Genomic DNA, 22306 nt, shown 5'->3' with positions numbered 1-22306 from the left:
CGAGACACGTTAATTATAAGTTTGCAGATAAAGGTAGCTCATTTTATTCATCTTTCTATTTATAGTTTCTGTAAAGATGGACAAATGACTACAAAGTCTTTCTTATCTGCATTTCCATGAAAGAAAGAGATTGGCTCTAAAGCGTCCAACTACTTTCCAGCATCACAACTCCATATTTTTTTCCATAAATTTAATCGAATATCAGAGAAGTTTGATTGCTGAGCACTTTGACATATAGATGGGGATTCAGGTATATTACACCTCTACACAGCAGTAAAGCAGTGGAATCCTGATGTTTCCAATGAGTTTCCAGTCATTATGCTAACAACAAAAGAGCATGCTGCTCCCCCTACACATACTTTGGTTTGTGATGCTCTTTTAACTTACATGTAAAAGGTATGAAATGAGCTTTGCAATGCTCAGGAGATTAAATCAACACTCACAAAACAGTATGACCAAAATTCTCTCATTTAATAAAATCCTAACATGATTTGTTCATCGTGTATTCTCACCGAACTCATACGTTGAATTGTATAGTATCATACTGATGCAGTTTGCAAGTTCAGAAGTGGTGCTTACGTGATACTACAAATGGCTGAGATAATTAAGTCATTCTAAGTGACTTAGATAAATTTTAACTAAAAATGAGAATAGTCTAAATCCTTTAGACTGCCTTAAAATATCAGCATATCCTCTTGCAAAGGAGTGACTTTTTCATTTTAATGCAATATAAATGAATTTGACTTGTCTTCTTGTCTTCACAAAATTGAACATACCACAGACACTGTACATGTAATCTTGAAAAAATCTAGACAGTCACATCAGATGATCGTAAGTTTATTTTCACATCATCTATTTCATGGCAGTGATGAAAAGTATTCCACTGCTGATTTAACATGGGATTTTGGTATTCTTCAAATATATATTAATCCTTTTCTATATATACTGATGCATAGTCAAATATTTCACAACTAACTCTAAGCACACTGAATGATAAAAATATGCAAGAGAAGAACTAAACTCTGAATCTGATAGGGGTTTTTTTGCCCGCTAAAGGTTTTGTACTAACATATGATCTTTCAAATGGGCTCATACAGTCCAATTCTAATAATAAGGGTACTTCTAAACATTGGCAATACTTCTCCAGACAAAAAATATGAAAGAAAAGCTTTTAAGGACAACCACTGTATTGTTGGGTGATGTTACACATCTGTCTTGATGAGTATAGAGAAACATAATACATTGGCCATTTTCCAATAAGCCTTACTGAATTTGGACTCATTTCTATTCAGTCTTTGCTCAAACTTCCAAAAAAGATTTTAAATTTCTTAAGATCAAGTTCTACCTTGGCAATGGTAAAAATGGAACACAAGGACAGACCAGCACTCCAAGCAAAAAATATATTCTCCTGAGTAATTCACTGAATTTAACAGTGCTGCATAAACAATCACTTATAACCAAAGATATAGCTAGGAGGTCCCTGCATTATACAGAATGAGCACACTCCTAACACTTAATCAAACAGTCTAGGAAGATAATGCAAACAATAAAAATAACACTGAATGATGCATTCACTGCAAAAGACAGTACACAATCATGGAATATTATAAATCAGTTTTTGTCTTGTGATGAAAGTGATGATATAATCATGATATCAGTGATACTGCTTTCTAAATAAGAATTATTAAAAACTAAGTAATTTTATCACAAATTTATTCCATTAAAAATAATGGCTTATTGCTTTGAATGTTCTACAGCATACATAAATGCATGAAACACCCAGCTAATTTTGTCTCTCCTTTTAATCATATGCAACTTCTTTCAGATTTTTGTTAGAGTTGAGAAAAAACAGTAAAGGAAAGTACATCTAACCCTCTGAGGCAATTACAAAAGATTGCATGTGTCCTTCTACATCTGTGTAAATGGTAATGTTTTTGAAATTAGAGACAGAATTATATGCTGGTGCTTTCTTCTTCTTTCTCCCCAGCTAGTAATGGCAGCACTGATCCTCTGCTGTAAGTAGGATATTCTGGCATCTCTCCTCTACAGCTGAATGTCTTTCCCTTGGTGAAACAACAAATCATTTCTGCTATCTGAAAGATAGCATTAATACTGTTGGGTAACACAGTTTTTCTGTAGAACTACTGTAATAGTAAAATCTTCCTCTGGACAGGACGGCTTGTCAAAACCACCCTACAATGCCCCCAAAATGTTTGTTGTGAACAATATAAACGTTTCACTGAAAAAGATGACAAGCATCTTACTACTGTTTACATAATCAATAACTCCTCTGATGCATTTATCTACTGTTTTCTCACAATGTTTCCAATGTTTTGTGCATGTAACATATGTAGTAGGGTTTATTAACATGTCCCACTGCAGGAATGGAGCTTTACGGCTTCAAAGTCCTAGTTGTTCCATACATTTTCATAGCACTCTGGCAATGCTAATAAGCTTTCCTGGAATGCTAATGTCTTACTCAGGTTTTTTCTTTATCTGATACTCCTTTCTTCTCCTCCCTTGTGAGCCTACAGGATGGAAAGCTGATACACACTATGGACTCAATGCAAGCCCACTTAATGCATTCATGGTTTAATAAAGATATGAAACCTAACCTTACAAGTTTAAGACAGGAAAGCAAATTCACAGTCATGAGAAACTTTCAGAACTACCTTGTATTTTTGCAGACTTTTATTCTTTTAGTATCTCACTATGTCCAATTTGACCCACAATGTTATTGCTACAGTCGTGTGAATTGACAGAGTTCCACTTACTGATTTTGATGGATTTTTGAGACTTGCCCAATGTTATGCAGGAAACCTTTTGTCACAAGAGAACCCTTGATTTCTAATCCCACAGTCAATACAGTGTATTAGATCAATGCTTTCAAAGAGGCTGGTCCCATGGCCTAACCAGTCAGTTATCCAACTCACAATGGGTAAGATGATGCCTACAAAGGGTAAGGAAATTCAGTTACAGACAACTGCAGAAAAGTCATCATCATGTCCTACAGCAGAGGAGAAAATCATAAATGGAAAGGCCCACTAACCTGGGGAATAGCTTTGTTTAGAGAGTTCTGCACGCAATGAATAAAATGAGCTGAGAGAGAGAAATGTCACTTCTTTCTGAGCTAAAAAAATAGGTTAGTAGCAGCTTATCAAAACCTATTAATTCTTTCAGTCCAATTACATTTTGACAAAATACATCTCCTTCCCATTGTGTTACTCAAAGGATGATTAAGGTATTTTCTTTCAAAACTAAACTGAATTAGCCACTGCAGAGAACCAGCTAAACAAACAACTACCAGGAGAAATGATATTCGTAGCAGCTAGGTATCACCTCCATTCTAATCCAAGGTACACAGTAAGTTCTAACAGCATCCACTTCAGCAGCAAAAGTGCACTTGTATTTAACGCAAATATACTTTGATCTCAGTAACACCTTCACACATTGATACAGCCTGATGAAGTCAAAGGGAGACAAATATTTGTCAACAGTCCAAAGTAGAATTCAGCCCTGTAGGTGTGTATATCAAATGTAGTATAAATAAAAACTGCATTTAACAAAAAACACCATTCATAATATCCACATTTTCACTCTTTCCTTTTTGACTTAAGTATAAAATTTGGAATTGAGAATAATTTTGAGAATTTCCCTGTAAGCTGCTCTCAGAAATGGTTAGTGTGTCATCTTAAGTATTCCTTGGAGACCTCTATGTGTGTCCTGCATACCAGTAGAGCCATGGTATCAAAGAAAGCTCTGCTTTTACTTCATTCTGACACCATGTATTCTAAATAGTGGAGCTGATTTATTCTCTATAAGCCTATATAGGAATTTGGGATAAATTACTGCTTTCTGACAGTCCACCAGTTTCAGTTGTCCTTTCAAGAGCTGAGAGGAAATGCTGTGTCTGGAATTGCCACTCCAGAGTAAAAGGTACAGTAGGAAACAAGGTTGGAGTTTTCTAAACCCATGGCTGAAACAGATTAGAATTCTCCTGAAAACATGAATATTCACATACACAGGACGTTCCTTGTCATTGCCACTCAGGTCCATTATGTATTTTTTGACCCACAGTTGCATAATGCTGTAAACTTCCATTACTTACTGTTAATACATCTACTGATTCGGTTTTATGACAATACTTGCCCCATATTTCTCTTCAGAGAATTATCCCTTCAATGCCCTGTATTCTTTTCCTTTCTTTTTCGTCCTTTTTTTTTTCTTCTTTTTTTCCCCATGAATATTTAAACTTCTAAAGGACAAAAATCAGGCTACCTCTGCTTGGCATGTGAAGACCCTAGATCAACAGTGGAATTGGAGGCAGCAAGTCTCTGAACAGCAGCAGGAACAGTTAAAGCAGTAATGATAGGCTCTGGAAAGGCAGTTCTCTTTCTGGTTCTAGTATTTCTGAAAATACTATTCATAGCCCCCTGCAAAAAAAAGAGAGAGCTATCCCCAAGGTGCTTGAATTTAAGATCAAAGGAAAAAAAAAAAAAAAGCAGATGAAAGATCTGGAATGATTAGTAACAATTTAGCAATTTAGAACAGGTTTGAACAAACAGGTCTTTAAATATACACACATACACAAATCCATCATGCAACTACATAAAATATGCTTAACAGAAACATGGGTTTGGCAAAATCTGAAATCTTGAATACCCTTTTCTTGAAGTGACCTTCAATAAGTTTTTACTTTGTATACAGTATCTAGCAAACCCCAACTGTATTTTGCATTCATCTGATAAAAGAAACATGTAACATGAATATGTGCTAAATATTGGGATGTGTGGTTTCCACAGTCTTTACAAAACATGAGATCTTTTGCCATCATCTGAGACTTAACCAGGGATCATTTTGGACTTGATAACATTTGAAATTTGCTAGAAATTTTTATATCCTCCACCCATCCCCCATGGATAAACACTATTGTAGTCATAGCTTTCAGCTTGAAATTAATTCAGGGAAGCCCTATGGCCTATACGATGGAAAAAAATCAGACTGCATAATTAGAATGGTTCTTTCTTGCCTTAAAAGTTTGATATCTGCAAGTGACTGTCTTGAGACATTAATTCTATTGCCTATCTAGTATATTTGCACTCAGTAAGACTAACTGTATTGCACTTCAGCCCACACAACAGAAAATTTTGGTAGATCATCCATGCAATCTCGGCTTATTGATAAACTACTTTTAGTTGCTATATTGTTGCATTTGAACAGAACTATCCTGATACTGTCTGTGTACCTGCACAGGTATTTTTGTTTCCTTTTGAATAGCTCTGCCATTAAAGAGTGGTTATATCAAGAACAAAGATATATAAGGAAATAAAGTTTCTATGTGTTGGTACAAGCAGCCATGTTAACATCAATTGAGAAAGATTCTTACCTGGCAGAGGACACCCTAAGATTTCCAATCTCATACAGATGCTACCTTCTTCAAACCATGATCGAGGGTTTATACGGATATAGCGTGCAACCAGTGGTACCGGTAACATATTGAGAACTGGGATCTCTTTCTCACTGTTTCCTTCAAAAATCTACGTAGGCCAAACATGAAAATGGCAAGATCAGTTCTTCTACTGGGACCTTTGGTAACAGAATCAGACAAAATCATCTGGTATAGCCCCAGGTTGATGGCAGTTCAGTCCCGAACTGCTCTTCAAAGAGAGCAATCTCTTAGCACCCCTCAGAGAGAGGCAAAGGAGTCAGAGCTCCACATCCTTCCTTAGCCCACATGCACTTGGACATGGACATGAGATGTTTAGAAGGAGCAGTAGACCAACTCTCACCCTTGCAAAGGCCACACATGAGAAACATTTCTCAAAACAGGCCAGATCCCTGACAAGGTGGCATTCACATTCAAAGTCATATACATGTACATTTGTGATATAAGTATATGAGTATGTTCTGAGTCCCTCTCTGTATTATATGATTTGCTTTTAAAGTCACATCAGAGTAGTAGGGCCACTGGGAGATGTTGCCTTTTAGTCTTAAACTGATAAAACAGCCTGACAAATCAATCTCCATGTGGACAGCCCCCCCCCCCACCTTTCCCTCCTCTCTGCTCTTCTTCATAAAAAGTCTGTTTTGTGATACTCACCATATCTCCAGATTCATTTTTGACAACAGTCCATGCATGGCTGTCATTGCTCACCAATACTCTGTAAGAGGTCACCCAGTTACTCCTTGAAAAAGACAAAGAGCATCTAAGTTATTTTTTTATAACTTAGAATGACTGCAAATTGTGTTTAATGTGATAAAGCTTGTAAGATTGCTAGTAATGGAAATCCCACTTGGCAAAGTCATGTCAACACTTGGCTGAAAAAGTGACATGCAAATCTAGGTTTAACAGATGATTAGAAAAACCCTAGCACATGTAAGAAAAGAAAACATGCCAACAAGGTAACATTCCATGTTTCCAGAAGAAAGGAGTACTGCTCTCCTTTCCTTTTATATACAAAGGGTCTTGAGATCAATGGCTTATCTAGAGCAGATTTAATGCCTTGCTTCTTCCCTCAGACTCACTGGTCTGAAATGGCAATAGTAGTTTATTTTTTTTCCTAACACCTATCTGGTCTCGAAAGGCAGTGCATTGGAGGACAGTCATGCCTCAGAGGTACTTCTGTACCTTTCAGTCAATTCAGGATGCTATAACTTGTACTTTCATTTATGTAAACCGATCACGTATAACCAACAGTCCTCATTTTTTAAACATTTCTTAAGACATACTTAAGAAAAATTTCCTGTCATACTGCACCCAAACAAGTGCAAATTTATTTGTTTTTTTTTTAATAAGCAACAAATAACATTAATCAATTACCACCAACATGCAGGAATTGACTTTGTTGTGCTTATGTTTAAAGGGACAAACAAGTCTTCAGGTATTCCCTGGAAAACAGTCAGGTTTCTAGTGGAGCCCAAGAAGCAGGGGACAGCAAAAGAGAATTCAATTGCCACAAATTCATCCAGATTTGCAAGATGAGACATTGATCTAACTTTGTCTTGCACAAAAAAGTGACCTCCAAATAATGACAATCCAAATAACGTCAATGCATGTCAGCACAAAGTTATAACTCTAGATTTCAAACTATTAGACTAATTGCTAAACTAACTACTATTACTACAGTAGGGGTAGTCTCACTTATATAAAAGATTCCAGTTGAAGTCTAGACTTACAATGACATTTAAAGAACAAAGATTAAATGGTTATTGAGTAGGATTTAGACAAGTGCTTTTGCAGGTAGTACAGTAGTACCTGAAAAGAGTCAACAAAATTTAGATGTCTACTCTGATTTTGAAAAAAAAATGACTGTGTGAACCCAGCTCTGTTGTACACTAAATCTGTCCTTTGCAAATCACTAACCAGACTTCTTAATTGAATGGATTTTGCCACTCATATTATTTTAAATTGCTTAATTTTGACTTTTGCCAAGCTGACTGAATTTCTTGTTACTGTATTGAAAAGATGAATACCTGACTATCACCCACAGTGCACAAACACATGCAGCATTTGTTAAACAACTTTAAAGAGCTAGCAGTATTCTGGAGATACCATTTTCTGCCTGTCAGTGGGAGATGTCCTGGGGTAGAGGATTTGCTGGAGATCTGTGAAGTGCCATGCTGGCATCCCGAGACTCTAGCTGTAAAATGACATGCAACAATACAGCCAATGTCTTCAGCACACTATATAAGTTTCTGTTAACTTATATGAACTACTTTCCTCCCTTGTTTCAACTGCTGCAATAACTTGGCATTTACACTAAAAGATTTCACTGTAATCATTTAATGGTAGGCAGGTAGATTTACATCTAGCATAGACAGAAATTCAGAATTTAGAGAATGGCCAATATCAAAATTCCAGGAAAAGGAAAAAATAACTTTTTAGATTGAACAAGAAAGTACACTTGAGGAAAACTCACAGGTTTGACTGAGAGCTGTACCTATTCAGGGCATACTAAATGAGATTTTTTTTTTTTTTTAATATTCTTCTTGGTCATTTTTCAAGATCGGGCTGAATGACTTAAAGAGGCAATGTTATAAACCAAAAGATATCATTGCTTTTGAAATATTTCAGACCTTTTTAAATTGACCTACACAAATAAAACTAAGAGGACAAACAACATCCACATTCTTTAACACTGGAAAAAAACTCAAATAGAACATCAAGATGACAAAAAAAATCAAGATTACAGCTGATGTTCTGTGCAACTGAGAATTTTGTAAGAAGAGCAGAACATAGAAAATGTTTTAAAAGACAGTTGATTTTACTGACATAAGAAAATACGTGATGGTTACACTAATACTTGCAAGCCGGGAGTTTTATTTTCTGTATTTCAACTTTCTCACTCCATACACTTGTAAAGGTTTACACTTGTCCCAAAGGAGAACCTACATAGATCAGTTTTACATGTAATCCATCTTGAGTGATAACAAGTGACATACTTTTCAAAGGCAGTCTGCCAGTTAAAATACAAATGGGACTACATGCAGTTTTGCACATTTGCAGTGTAAGAGGACTAAGAGGACTACAGAGGAGCATGGAGGGGATAAATCAGGGTAATGTATACAACATCCTATTGGCTGTGCTTGCCTGTAAGGAATAAACACGTACTTTGCTTTTGTTTAAATGCAGTACAAATATCACAGCACTTCTCCCATCAGCACTGAAAACAAAACTGCCTCTAGAGGCCTAAATTCTTTATCCTTTTTTTCCCCACATGCTATAAGAAAAACTACCTCTGTTTGTACTAAGAAGACTGTCATAAATTCAGTTTTTCCTCAAAAATGACATCATCTTGCCTTGACTTTACATTCCATATGATGGGGAATGGGAACATCTTCATGTTTTTAGAATGGAAAACTAGTAGGCGCACAGTGCTTCTGACTAGGCAGCTGAACATCTTTAAATCATTGACATTGCTGCAGCTACAGACCAGCAGAACAGCATTTACATGCTAAATCTTCTTGAAAGCTGCAGATTTTCTGCACATGTGCAGCCTAGGAGGTCTGATACTTCCAGAAAGCAGATGGATGTGTTGCACATACTTGAATCAACAGCCAGTCTGTTTACAGTAAGCACAATGCTTCCTGGAATTGAAGAACTTAATATGTACATGCTGCCCAGTTTATTCATTTATATACAGAAATCCCAAGCTTTCTGGGAAATCCATCACAGAAATATGACAGCTAAAGCAAAGTCTTATTCTAGAAGTATCAGGGAACTTCATCTACTCTGTTTTGGTACCTGATGACACAAAGATCCATCTTATCAGGTTTGAGATTTGCAGACATCATCAATTTCTCCAGCAATTCATGTTAAATCTTTTCAGGGCATATTAGCATTGAACAATAACATCGCTAAGGAAGCTTGAAAGAAAACTATAAAGCTTAAAATTATTTAGCATATCCCTACTGTTGTTGTACAGAAGCTCTTCTGAATTCACTCTACCAAAACTTACCTACCATAACATTACTCAGACAAAATCACAGATATTTGTTGATTTTATGGTTTTATTAAGTCATAACTCCGCAAATAGCTCTAAAGTAGCATTAAGAAAATAGTGTATTAATTATCGAGTAATTTTCTTATAAAGAAAAATGTAGATTGGTTGACAGTTTGTCTTTGAAAGTATTAGAAGTTACCTCTAGTCCATTATATCCTATATGGACTTAAGGACTACTTACATAACTGCCTCAAAAATTTCTTTGATGCCAGAAATGGATCACAAGATACAGATTTGCAAGGAATCATTTTGATTCACATGCTTCCCATTAAGAATCTTTTTTCAAAATGTATGTCAGACTATTCTATCTCTACAGAAGAAGCCTATCTGAAAAGCCTCAGTATCTACTGCAAAGATTAATCAACTTGGTTCACAGAAAGTAAATGCAAAAATCAAAATACAATTGAAAATTACTCAACATGCTGCATTTTTTTTTGATAAATAGTTCATTTTTATCCATGATAGATTAGCTTTAGATGAGGCATATTTGAACATCTTCTTATTTTAAATTCAGGAAATGTCCAACTTGACCATTTCCATAAGGAAAAGGCAATCTGAGGTAAACTTGACTAAGTAACTTGCCCGGGGACAGGTAGAGAAACTGATTCAAAGCAGAAAACTAAATGCAGACCTCTTACAACCTAGGCCAGTTTAGGGGAATCTGCTTTCCATTATCTAAATACGAACTATTTGTATATCTATACTGTATGGTTGCTGAATATAAAGAAAGCATGATATCACCAAAACATCTTTCTGCCTTGTGCAGTATAATTCTCTTCCTTTTCTTATAAGTTACACAGACAAACGCAAGCACCACAACATACAGTGAGTGCCAAATTAGAAGTCTGACAGAGAGACGTCCCAGACTGTTAGTTTGCCTCCTTCCAATGGGCAAGCACATCAGCTCAGAACTCTGAGCACTTGCATATGGCTTTATCTCGCTTCAACAGGATCTGCTGTCCATAGTATTTTAATGCAAAGTTTTTCACTTATGGAAAGTTAAATAAGCAAAAAGTAAAATAAATCTCAGTGTCATCCTCTTCTCTAAGGGTGCTTGTCCATATCACCAAATCACTTCATGGTTTAAGGTAACTAAGGAAGACGAGCAGGTTCCGGTCAGTAGAGGCTCAAGCCCACAGTGGCAGAGATGCTGCAGATCAGACTAGTGAACACCAGCAAAACTAGGTTAGCACTGTCTACAATGGACCTGGCTCCAGCTAACCATATTGCTATTTTAACATTATGATAATCTGATTTATTCACACTACAGAACCCCTCAAATTAATAAAAATGGGCATTTGCATAGATTTGTATCCTCTGGTAACATAAACTGACAAGTCAAAACATTTGAAATAGAAGAATCTCTTAAAAAAGGGTACCTTACATTAATCTGTAATCATACAATAAAAAAAGTGTCCTGGAAGTTAAATGACTTTCTGCTTGAGAAAATAATTTGTAGTCTCACAAAACTAAATTTAAATCTTTAATATTATACAATATTTACGCTGATAACACTTTAAAGCACCCACTGCCCAACAGTTTCAAAGATAAGACAAGTTAAAAATCTCCAGGGTACCCACAGGTAGCAAAGTTTTACAAACTAATTAAAATACATGTGATTTAAGACATGGAGCTGGCATAGCAAAAGGTTTATATATATATATATACATATATATATATATATAATTGAAAACTTTAAATGTTTAATTTTTAAAATAGCTCCTTGGTGACCTAAATGAATATACTGCTGTGAAATCTGTTTCTTCAGAGGCCCTATGAAGAGGAGCTCAGGGCCAGAATTTCACATGCTCAAAATGAATTACGGACAAATTTTTCAAAGCTCTGCTTAGTAAGGAGGAGTCAGATCTGCAACTGTGTTCGCCACCCAACAGCTCTCACTTCCATTAAGATGTCTACAAGATTTTAATCTCTAATTGTTTGATCTTTTTTGAAAATCTGGTCTTAACAGTTGGTGTTTTCTGTCACTTCATATTAAGATACTACCAGCATCTGAAAACCAGAAGCCTGTTGTGTGGGTCAGATAGTCTCTGCCCCAAAGATTTTACAGTGTAACATATAGCATTTACAGGCTGCCCTTCTTCAAAAATATCTGCACATGTTTGAAATCCATTTTATACCAGCCTTTTCCCTTTCAGATCTCTTACATCTGCTAAACACAAGCTAGCTGCAATTCTTTTTCTTCCAAGTTTCTTTTTTTGGGGGGTGACATTTTTAATTTTCCTTCTTGTTTGTGTCCATCACATCTTTACATATTGGTTATATGTTTGAGGAGATATATCTGCTTGGCCCCTTGCTGTATCCAGCTGAACTAGCTCAGCACTGCCTCACTATGCCTTTCTGTCTTCTGCCTGTAAATATTAAAGCATTGGAGAATGAAAAACTCTGAGTGAGCAGCAAATACCACCATTTATGTACACAGCTGTGAGTATATTTAAAGTAATGCCGAAAGGGATCACATCTACCAAGTGCACACAGATATGGCTAAGTTCAGCTTGGTACATGCTAGAGGAATGCTGACTTGGAAAAGTTGTTCTTCACTGTAGGGAGGGAGGAAGGGAGAGGAAAGGAGTATAGAGTATAAAAGAATCACTATATTTAGGGCTGCGATTACTAAATGTGAATAATCTGTGGTCACAGATGCCTGTATTCACTTGATACACACTTTTCCTAAATGATTCAGTTCATTAATTTAAAACTCCCCATCTTAGCCCCTTCCATGGAGGTTAAGTTAGAAGTGATAGAGGCCTATGCTGGCAGGGTTTTCTTTTATCTCAGTATCTCCATCCAGCCTCACTGTAAAAAGTCAGTTCTCTCCACGCAAAGCTGCACTTTCCAGGGTGCAAAGTACCAATTAACCCTTCAGAAGCACTGCTTGTGGGCATGGCAGTGACCTATTCCTTAGCAGCTCTAGCATGATGAGTCATTTATTCTCTGGCAAAACAGCTATAATTTGAGTGAGAACACCATGACAACTCATACTCACAACACAATGTGATCACTTTTGACATTTTTGTCAAGCAAACTTGTGGAAGTATAAATACATTTCTGGGTGTGCTGTCATGGAACTCCACCTCCACAGAGTCATCTAAGCAGGTCACAAAACAAGCTTCCTAAAGTCAGGAATAAATGTCAAATATTCATTATAAATGCCTGCTGGGCTGTATGGCATACATTCTTCAAATTCTACACAGGACAAGAACTGTGGTGGAAGATGAATTAGTGGCAATACTCAAGTTGAATAAATAAAGAACACTCTAGGCTGAAGCTGATAAAGGCTGACTTAACATTGCAACAACTAAAAACCCACGAGATGACTCCACTAAACCAGAATTAACAAAAAGTATAACTGATTAAAAAAAAACCACTCAGAAACATTAGTATAAATGGAATTGCAGTAACATTGAGGGGTTTTTTAACACGCACACACTGAATTCAGACTATTTAATGAATCCCATCAACATACTCTATATGATTTCAGTGGTTTTGGAACAATTCACTTAGAGAGACCCAGTGACTCCAGAAAAGCCGCAATAATGTTAGTCCCTGTGCAGGTCTACAAAGGGATGCCTCCAGTCAGCGTAGTTAAACAGGAATTATACTTTTGAGCAAGTGTTCTTCTTAATACAGAGACTTGATAAGGAACCCCCTTAAACAGAGACTTATTTGAAAAACATCAAGATATGAAACTAATAAGGCTGATGCTATGCTCTGAATAACTGTGTATAAAAGGTCTGGGATGGGCTGCCTGATGTGTGCAACCATCATGTTCTCCTGGAGCAGTGGGATAGCCTGCCATGTTTGAGGAGAGGTGTCAGGTGAGATATTTGCACTTAAAACCATCCTGCAGACTCACAGCAAGACATTCAGATTAACCTCTACCCAATTTACAGTTAGAAAATCTGTACCCTAAAGGATTAACTAACACTTTAAAGTTTTCCTTTAGCTTAAAGCTCCAGAAATAAATGTATATTTGGAAATAAATCTATTTTGGATTTCTTTATGAAAGTTTCAAAACTTGGCTTTGCAATTTGAGCATTTTGTATAGAATATTTCATTCGTGATTTTCCACATTATATTGTCATTTTATTATTTCATGACATGTAGCAATAGTGCATAATTTGATGTGGCAGAAAGACTGCATTTTATTAGAACTATCAAGGATAACAATGCATGTTACCAACAAACACTGCATCTTCTTTTCTATATTCAAACATCCTGTGTGTGGAAACAGTCTGAAGCTTTGTATTAATACTCAGTACATTTTGTGTCTGTTTAGACATGTGGTTTTTTTCTTGATACAAAAGATAGTGCTGAATTACCAAAAGATTGTTTGGGTTGTGGGAAATACGCTTCCTATGTTTTTTAGATTTTTGCCAAACTGCTAACAGTGATTAATATTTTCTTTCCTTCTGTCAAAAGAGTGCATATTTTTAACTATCACATCATTGCTTTAAATATATGGCACAACTATACAATGATGTTTTCAGTGTCCTACTCAGAACAGCCTTGAATAGTTGTTTAAAATATATGTAGTTCATGAAAACTCACAAAGACATCTTGGCAGCAATAAAAAGAATTACATATCATATTTCTCCCCCAAATATTCAGCCATAAACCCCTTTGTAGCCCAGCTAAATCCCAGCTGCTAGCATCAGCCCTCTGTAAGAATAGGATGTAACATGCCTTTCTAAAAGGTCACATCACTCACATAGCTCTTCCTGCCTGAGAAGAGAAGCAAAACAGCTCTGCAAAGAGATGCCACTAATGTCCTTCTATTAACTTACATTACTACTGAAACAGTGTAATAACTCCCCAGAAACACTAATCTCAAAATATTCTCATTTATACTCCAGCATCCTAGGGAGGAACTGACATTCTGCTCACTCTCAAGTTGTTAACTCTTATTCATATCAACCCACATTTGTGTCACTTCCGAGTTTTCAAATATCTTCAGCACAAAAGTCAAAGCAGTCCTGGTTCTTGCAGCTGGGCCCCACTTTATCTGGGGAATATGAAAACATCTGCACAACTTCTGGAAAATCTAAGCAGCATTTGCCATTTTTGAGGATGAAAAAGTGTTTTGGCATGGTTTCAGATTTCCTAAAAATGCCTCAGGTGTCTGAAGAGCTACAGTCATCGAGTCCTTGTGCTTATTTTGACTGGTAAAAGGAAGAACTCCTCAAAATTCAGGAATTTTCCTTCAAGGCCCAATTGTGCTTGGTACAAAAGGGAAAGAGAAAAGTAGAATGATCTGATTCCAAGTGACTGTTATGGAATTCATAGCTGTGCAGTTTGAGTACAGAATTGGACTCAGAATAGAAGTATTTTTTCTTTATGAAAGAAAAGATTCACAAAACAAGTACTCAGTACTAACTAAGCATGACTTCTTTCTTTCTCTAGTTGGGTTACCTGCACTTTAAAAAGCTGTTTCTGCACCTTGGCCCCTTTGTCCACAATGCTGTCAGGTCTAGAGCTCAGGCACCAGAGCCCTGGGAAAGGCAAGCAGAGCAAAGGGCAGCAGCAGGTGTTTAAAAAGGAAAAAAAAAAAAAAGTATAACCACACAATCAACACATGCAACTTGCTCAAGCAGCACTGGGAAAGACAAACTGACGTTGAAGAGTTCTTATCATATCTGCAGCTGCATTTTTTTTAATCTACCCTTAGCAATCTCTCCTGCTCTATATTGTCTCTGTTCTGTTCCTCCCTTCTTCCTCCTTTTCCTGACTCTTTATTCCCTTCCTGATTGCTTCCTTTATTTTTACTTTTGCCCACTCATCTGCTCATTCATCTCCCGTCCCTTATTCATCACATTTAGTTTTTCTTTCTATACCATCTCTTGCTCAGCAACCCTTGTTAGTCATTCTCTCTTCTCCTTCACTTACTAATTTTCATGGGTAAGTTATCTCTTGGCTGCTGGCACAGATCAGGCCAGCTTCAAATCATACCAATGACTATACTTGGTTCTAGAACTTGGAGATGCTTGCTCAACAGGAAACAGTGACTTTAACTTAGGCCACTGAAACCTGTTCGCTTCTCTTTATTGATATGCTTCTACTTCTCAAGGCCACACAAAGATATCCAAAGAAACCATGGAAGACTGAGTTTGCTCGTAAGAAGCAGTAAGCAGACTAGCTGGTGCTTCACCCAAAGAGATGAGCTGTGATGATCATGGTCTCCCTATATAGCTCTGCAGGGCAAATGCACTCTTGCTTCTAGAGCAGTATTTAACCTTATCCATTTGTCACAGATGAATGCTGGTTCTTGTTACCCTAATAGCTTTTCATTTTTCCCTCTACCTTCATTCTGGTGCTATTATCATTTTCAGGTCATTTCTCAGTGGCTCAAGACCACCTATATCTTCTCTGTACTCCACATACAGTCCTAGGGAAGTGGGTGCACAGTATCTCCAAGCAAATCGTTAATGGGGAAAAAAAAAGAAGTAGGATGAGACCATGCAAAAGAGAGGCATGCAAGCATTCTGTGGGAGAAGTAAAAATAGTGACTTAGAACAGAAATATAATGTAATATAATATATTCATATAAAAAATTAGACTGCAAATGCACAAATTCATGGCACTAAGTACTAACAGTAATCTTAAATTCATCCATTGTCTTAAATTTTCTAAAGCCAATGAAAAACGCTGATGTTAAGGGACTACCTGTAGAAACTGTCTAGGTGGAGTAGTCATCAGCAGACCCAGGCTACAATTGCCAGTGCTGGCAAAAAGGAGTAACAGGTTGCTTTGTATCAGTACACTAGCTTTGACTAGGGCATCAGTAATACAAAGAGACGCGAAGGCCAGACTGCTATCTCAAATGTTGCAGCTCTGCAACAAGAAGCAGAGTAATTTGCTGCAGCATTCTGTCAGGTGTCCTCACCTGCCTTCCCTTGTCATTTTATGTGTACTCTTCAAGTTAGCAGCGAGAAGCCAAAGCGACAGAGACAGGCCTGATCTAGGCAGAAGCTCATAGTGGATGTTAAGCAAATTTTCCCCACTGAACATTAAATTTCTTGCTCAATGCATGGAAAAAAATAGTCCTTTTTGATTTTTTTTTCATCGCTGTCATATAATAGGACTGGAAAACTTACCATATATCCTAGTGTCTTCATTCTTTATTTCATGCTGGAAAAGTTTCAAGGATTAAATAAAATCTTACTTTGTCTCTCAAGGTTGGCAAGCTTTTGCTTCTAATACAAAACAAAAGAGCAGATGGGTGTTTTCTGGCTCTCCTACCCAAAGTAAGTTTATTTTCCACCATATTCTTCTATTGGCTGTGAATGCACTATATTCTTGTCACATATTTTCATGAAGTTGTGAAGGTCCTTCAGGTAACAGAATAGTATCTTTTTGCACAAACTCTCATACAATAAATAGTGCTTTTTGATGCCATCGCACTGTGGCCACTAAAACTGACAGGCGGGAGCTAATGAACCTTCTTTTTTTCTAGCACACATTTATCCAAAACTACTACAAAAGATCCCATCCACACCAATAAAAGTCCTATCAGCCTGTTTCTCCTGGATTAGCTTATAAAAGGCAATTCACTACCTGAAACGCCCTTAGCTAACGTCATAAGCTCTTGTCTCCCTGTGTTGCCAAAGGTTCCACCAAATGCTTTCAAACTCCACTCTAGCACAACGTCTGTTCCATGCTTATCATTTCTATTATTATCCAGATTGAATTTCTCTTTGTGTAGCTCGTCTCCACAGCATGATTTCACAGGGTTTTTTCTCCCTTCTCACCTCCTGGGCTGAAGGAAGAATTCAGGAAGAAAGTCGTACTGAAAAGACGCAACAAAAAAACATTTTTGTTCAGATGCAACAAAAAAATTTAAAAAGTAGCATCTGCCATCACCACATCCCAGAATGCTCAGAAACTGGCAAATCCCAGAACAATACTCTTAGCTCAGATAAGGGTTGCCTATGTCAGGCAAAACTCTTTTGAAGATGCAGACACCTACTTTGGTACTTTGAGAACTAAATTATTTTCAAAATTTAAGGCTTTACACATGCAGAACTAGACCACAGAAACCTCAGGTAAATAGATTTTACCCATACAACTTGAGAGGACGGAAAATGAATGAGGTGTACTCCAGGGAATCCAGTCCCACTGCCAAGGCTGTTCAGCAAAAACTCTGGCAGTTAGCAGAAGTGCAAAACACCATTGGTGGAAGCTTAACCCACGTCTGTTACAGTAAGGATTATGCATGATAGGACTGGTCATCTTGGACATGCAAAATGTGTGCATATATATTCACATATATATTTATATACATACATTCATATATACACACACTTTATGAGACAGCAACATCACATCTTCCTAATCATGCACTGCAGAAAGTCTACCAAGCTGTCACTTCAGCCAGCTGTCAGGTTTTGGTGTCACTGCTACTATTCAGTATAAAGGAGATCCTGCACCTGATTTGAACAACTGAGTCGGACAGAGGCCACCACATCCTAATCAGAGGGACCACCTCCATGACAGTCCCTCATCTATAACCTGCAGGTAGGATAGGACACTATCCATGACAGGGACCTTACTCTACTCTTTCCCACAGTGCAGAGCCCAGTCTTATAGGACATCCTTTCTGGCAGACACGAGCCTGCCCTAGCTGCAGATGCATACTGCTAGCCTCTTCAAACCTGCCTTTGCTCCTCTGAGGCAGAAATACGCATTTTTTTTTCTGAAAAGATGAACAACAATCTAGGAGGAACCTGGATCTGTTCTCCCAGCACTGACCCAGCTCCTTCTGCAGACCTTCACAGTTCTGCTAATTGACTCTGCACAGATGAGAGGGTGAAAACAAGACTCAGTCATCAAAGAAAATAAATTTAAAAAATACAGTGAATACCAAATATAGAGCATCAAGTCCTGCTGTAAACTCACAATATAGCTAAACTAAAAATAGCAACACAAAATAAAGCAAAGCAGTACTGGTGTCGAAAGGAACAGAGATGTCAAGAGTACAAATACAGAAAGGAATAAGCCTTTGCTAGAATAATTATCTACCTAACACAGAACAATGTGGAATAAATATAGAAACCTTCTTGCCAAAAGGGCTCCTGCTCCCACACCAATGTGTAAAAGAAATACCAGAAATTATAGTGTAGAAAGGAAAAAAGTTCTTTTTCTTTTTTCTTAACTACAGTGGTATTTTTTGGGTTTGCCTTTATTGTACAGCATGCATATTTTATTAATTGAGGGATCTGGCCACAAAGAATCTAAGGCTGTGCATCCCCAACCTACATGGCCAAGAAGATTTAGCAACGTGAGTGGGATTATTCACTGATGTAGTGCAGCAAGATCCAACAAGAAATTAAAAGAGATTGTGAATGAACACTGTGAAGATCAGGAAGAAAATAAACCACAACCTCCAGCTCTTGTTTAGGCCAGCTGATTACTCTATTCCTAGCACATAATTTTCACCTCACTTACACGGGCTGTGTTACAGAGTAATTCCACTGATGTCAGCAGAGTACTTTTGGTATCTTCCATAGCAATGCTAGCTAGAGTCAGAGCTAGTGAAGGAAGCATTTAAAAACAAACAAACAAACAAACAACACACACTCCCTTTTTCACATCCCTACTGCATCAAACTATAACCTCAAGCTGAATGCGAATGTAGAGATTTCTAGCAGAGCAAAGGGGAAAATTTTCCTTTTTCCATTTAATTTTCTCACATACAGTGTTTGCTTTCTTCCTTAGTAGGATTAACATCAGTGCAAAATGGGATTCGAATATTTGGGGGGTAGTGAGTGAATTCTTGCATTTCAGGAGCCTCACACTTTGGTGAACTAAATATTAAACATGAGCAATTGGTCTTTGGCCAATATGTCCATAGAGAAGTGGTATGAATGGAAGAACTGATTTCTAAAACACAGTGCACATCTACTCTGAGAAGCAGGTCACAACCCAGTAAGCGCACACAAATACACCCAGCTCCATGCAAAATAGTTATTTCACAGTTAAATATTCTAATTCTGTAAAATAAGCAGTATCCAAAAAGCTCAAGAGTGCTTTCAGCATTTGAAAGCAGTAGCACTACAGGCCCAGAAGCCAAGCTCCTGGGCTTTACAGTACTGTATTTTCTCTCTTTTCAGCAAGCCAACAAGAGAACTGCCTCTAATGAAAAGCAGTCCTTCCTAAAAGCCATACAGCAATGAGGCTATAACTCCACGGAGTCTTCCTGCCATCCATAAATACAGCACAGCATATCTAGTAGCAACATTCAAGTTCTTCAAGCTCTGATCAAAACATACTGCATGTGTTTGGTTAGTTGTAAACTCTTCTTTTAAAAAATAATACAGAAATAAATATTAACTGTTAATTTAAGAATCATATTGTGGAATTTTACTAGTTATCTAGTGATTACCTATGTACTAATAAATGTCACAGATCACTCATTGTTCATTAGTATGATAAACTAACCAAGTTAAATAGTGACAAAGAAGTAGGAAATGTAATACAGTCAAGTTCAACAAAGTGAGAATAAAGGCCTGTAAATTGTATTGCTTCCTTTACTCTCTATATAGATAATGACTAGAGAAGTTTGCTATATTCAAGTTTGTGTTGTATGCCACATATAAACACTTTGCTTTTTATTGTTCTTCTGTTCAATTATTTAACATTATATTTCCATTATTCCCCTTTCCCGAAAGAAAAAGAAAACACAATACAATGCAAGTTCCTTGGCTTGAAAGCCTCCGGTCACAGAGGAAAAGTAAGCATGTACTTACGACCAGAGAGAGTTTCTTCCTTGTGTGATAACTCCAGTGAATTTTGTTAGCCTTCGAGCATCTACTTCAATCCACTGATACGGGTCATTTCTTCCTGCACACCAAGCACCATCATAAAAATCATTTTCGTTAACACCTGCCTGAAAAAAAAGGCAGAGCTGTCTTCATAAATCAGAACCACAAAACCAAAGGTCTTTCATGGGAAAAAGAAAAGAAAACATGAAGTCATCATTCATTCCACTTTTTCTTTTTACTCAAGCATATGTTCCAAGACACCCAAGACTTTCATTCTCAACAGCTATATGGAGCTTCCAAAATATTTTTCTTACTCAAAGCAAAAAAAAATCTACTGCTAAGTCTCTTTAAAAAGTAAGAACTTGAAATATACATTTAATATATAGTTGAAGGGCATAAACAGCCTATTGGCCTAATGGACTCTTTATCCAGAGAAGTTATCTGCATGGTCCCCCAAGTTATGCAAGTCCTAAAAAGCCAACTCCAATCCCATCAGAGAATAGTTAGAGGTGGAAAAACATCCTTATTCACTGAAAGTAGCAAAGGAGAGCATAGGGCACATGGGAAAATTTTCTGCCAATTCTCAGTCCTAGAATTAAAAAGTTTTCATCACTAGAGACTTTCAGATCTTACAGCAAATTAATGTAAGGGGATAAGAACTCAGGAATGTCCAGCTCCCAATTCTACTCCAACAAACACCCACCTACATCCCAATTTATGCTGGCAATAAACAACACAAAGTCTTTTAAATTTTTTCAAAAATGAAAAAGCTGCAAGATTTTTTCAGTAAGATGTGTTCTAACCACACCTGAAATAGCATTTAAAGAAATGTAGCATCTGAGGTCTATGGATATTCATCCCATTACTAAAATCCATGAAGTGTTTTGCACCATAGGAGTCACAGAATACACAGAAGCTTTTCCATATGGCCCTCAAAAGCTATATGCATTATTATGGCATTTCTTCTGTATTGGTTTATCTGCATGGGTTATCTTCTGCATGGGTTTATCATTGCCATTCAGGCAATCCTAAGAATACATATTTTTAAATTTTTAATACATATAATACAATACATATTTTTAAATGTTTCCCAATTATAAATGAAGAGTACAGAAAATTTTGTAAATCTACATTAAAGACAAAGATCTTAAACTTTGGCATATAGTTGTTGTTTCGTCACTGATATAACCTTAATTATTGCATATATAACAAAATAAATACCCAAGAACACAGTTGTTAATTAAATTGTCTGAATCATCCCTTAGTCTCCCACTGAGCGGATATTACACAGACACAGCAGTGTTAGAATGGCAGAAATTGATGGGTTTGTCTACATCCATTTTTACAGAGTTTCTACTAAAATACACTTTGAGGTGGACCTAAGCCACAAAAGAGGATGCAGCTGTTGACCTCATTTGCCAGTCCAAGTCTAGCTGGATCTGAAAGACCTGAAAAATACAGACTTATATTCAAATCCTAAAATTTCTCATTTTCTAAAGTATGAAAACTCAACAAAATTTCAGGTGTGCTATCTCAATTTTACTGCATCTGCCAAACTTACATAAAGTCACCTAATTCTCTGCACTAACTCTGACATATAGAAAGTGAAGTTTGCATATAAATTGAAGATACAAAAGAAAATTCTGTTAACACCAGAAGACAGTTTTTTCAAGGAGAACTGAACAAGGGAAAATATAAATACAATCACTGACCTGAGTTATAACGTTTTTCAAGAAAAGGTTTCAAAGTATTTTAAAGTAAGATGGAATTTGAAGCAGCCTTAGGGTTTAAAACCAGTGCTTGCCAGAAAGTATTAAGATCCACAGAGCACCTTGAACCAGCACTGTACTAATCCCACTTAAACTGATGAAATATCACCAATTTCAATGGACCAGATACATCACTGACAATGCTTCAAGGGGGATTTTTGGTTTAGGGTTCTTTCTCATTCAGAATGAGGGTATTACAATAAGTGTACATATCAGGGTGTAAATTTGTCTTCTACATTGCAGATAAGCTCTTCTT

General features: G+C 36.9%; 1 protein-coding gene across 1 annotated transcript in view; it reads right to left on the bottom strand.

Moving 5' to 3' along the window:
- Positions 1-22306, bottom strand: part of CPXM2 (carboxypeptidase X, M14 family member 2) — an 81336-nt gene that overhangs the window by 27482 nt on the left and 31548 nt on the right. Inside the window, exons 3-5 of the mRNA XM_062579727.1 lie at positions 20267-20406; positions 6101-6185; positions 5387-5537 (exon numbers count right to left, since the gene is read on the bottom strand). Of these exons, the coding sequence (XP_062435711.1) occupies positions 5387-5537; positions 6101-6185; positions 20267-20406 (376 nt within the window). The remainder of the gene's footprint in view (positions 1-5386; positions 5538-6100; positions 6186-20266; positions 20407-22306) is intronic.

This window comes from Rhea pennata, chromosome 7 (genome assembly GCF_028389875.1).
Source record: "Rhea pennata isolate bPtePen1 chromosome 7, bPtePen1.pri, whole genome shotgun sequence".
Taxonomy (NCBI): Eukaryota; Metazoa; Chordata; class Aves; order Rheiformes; family Rheidae; genus Rhea; species Rhea pennata.
Note: the sequence above shows the minus strand (reverse complement) of the source record. Positions and strands in the feature narration are given on the sequence as shown.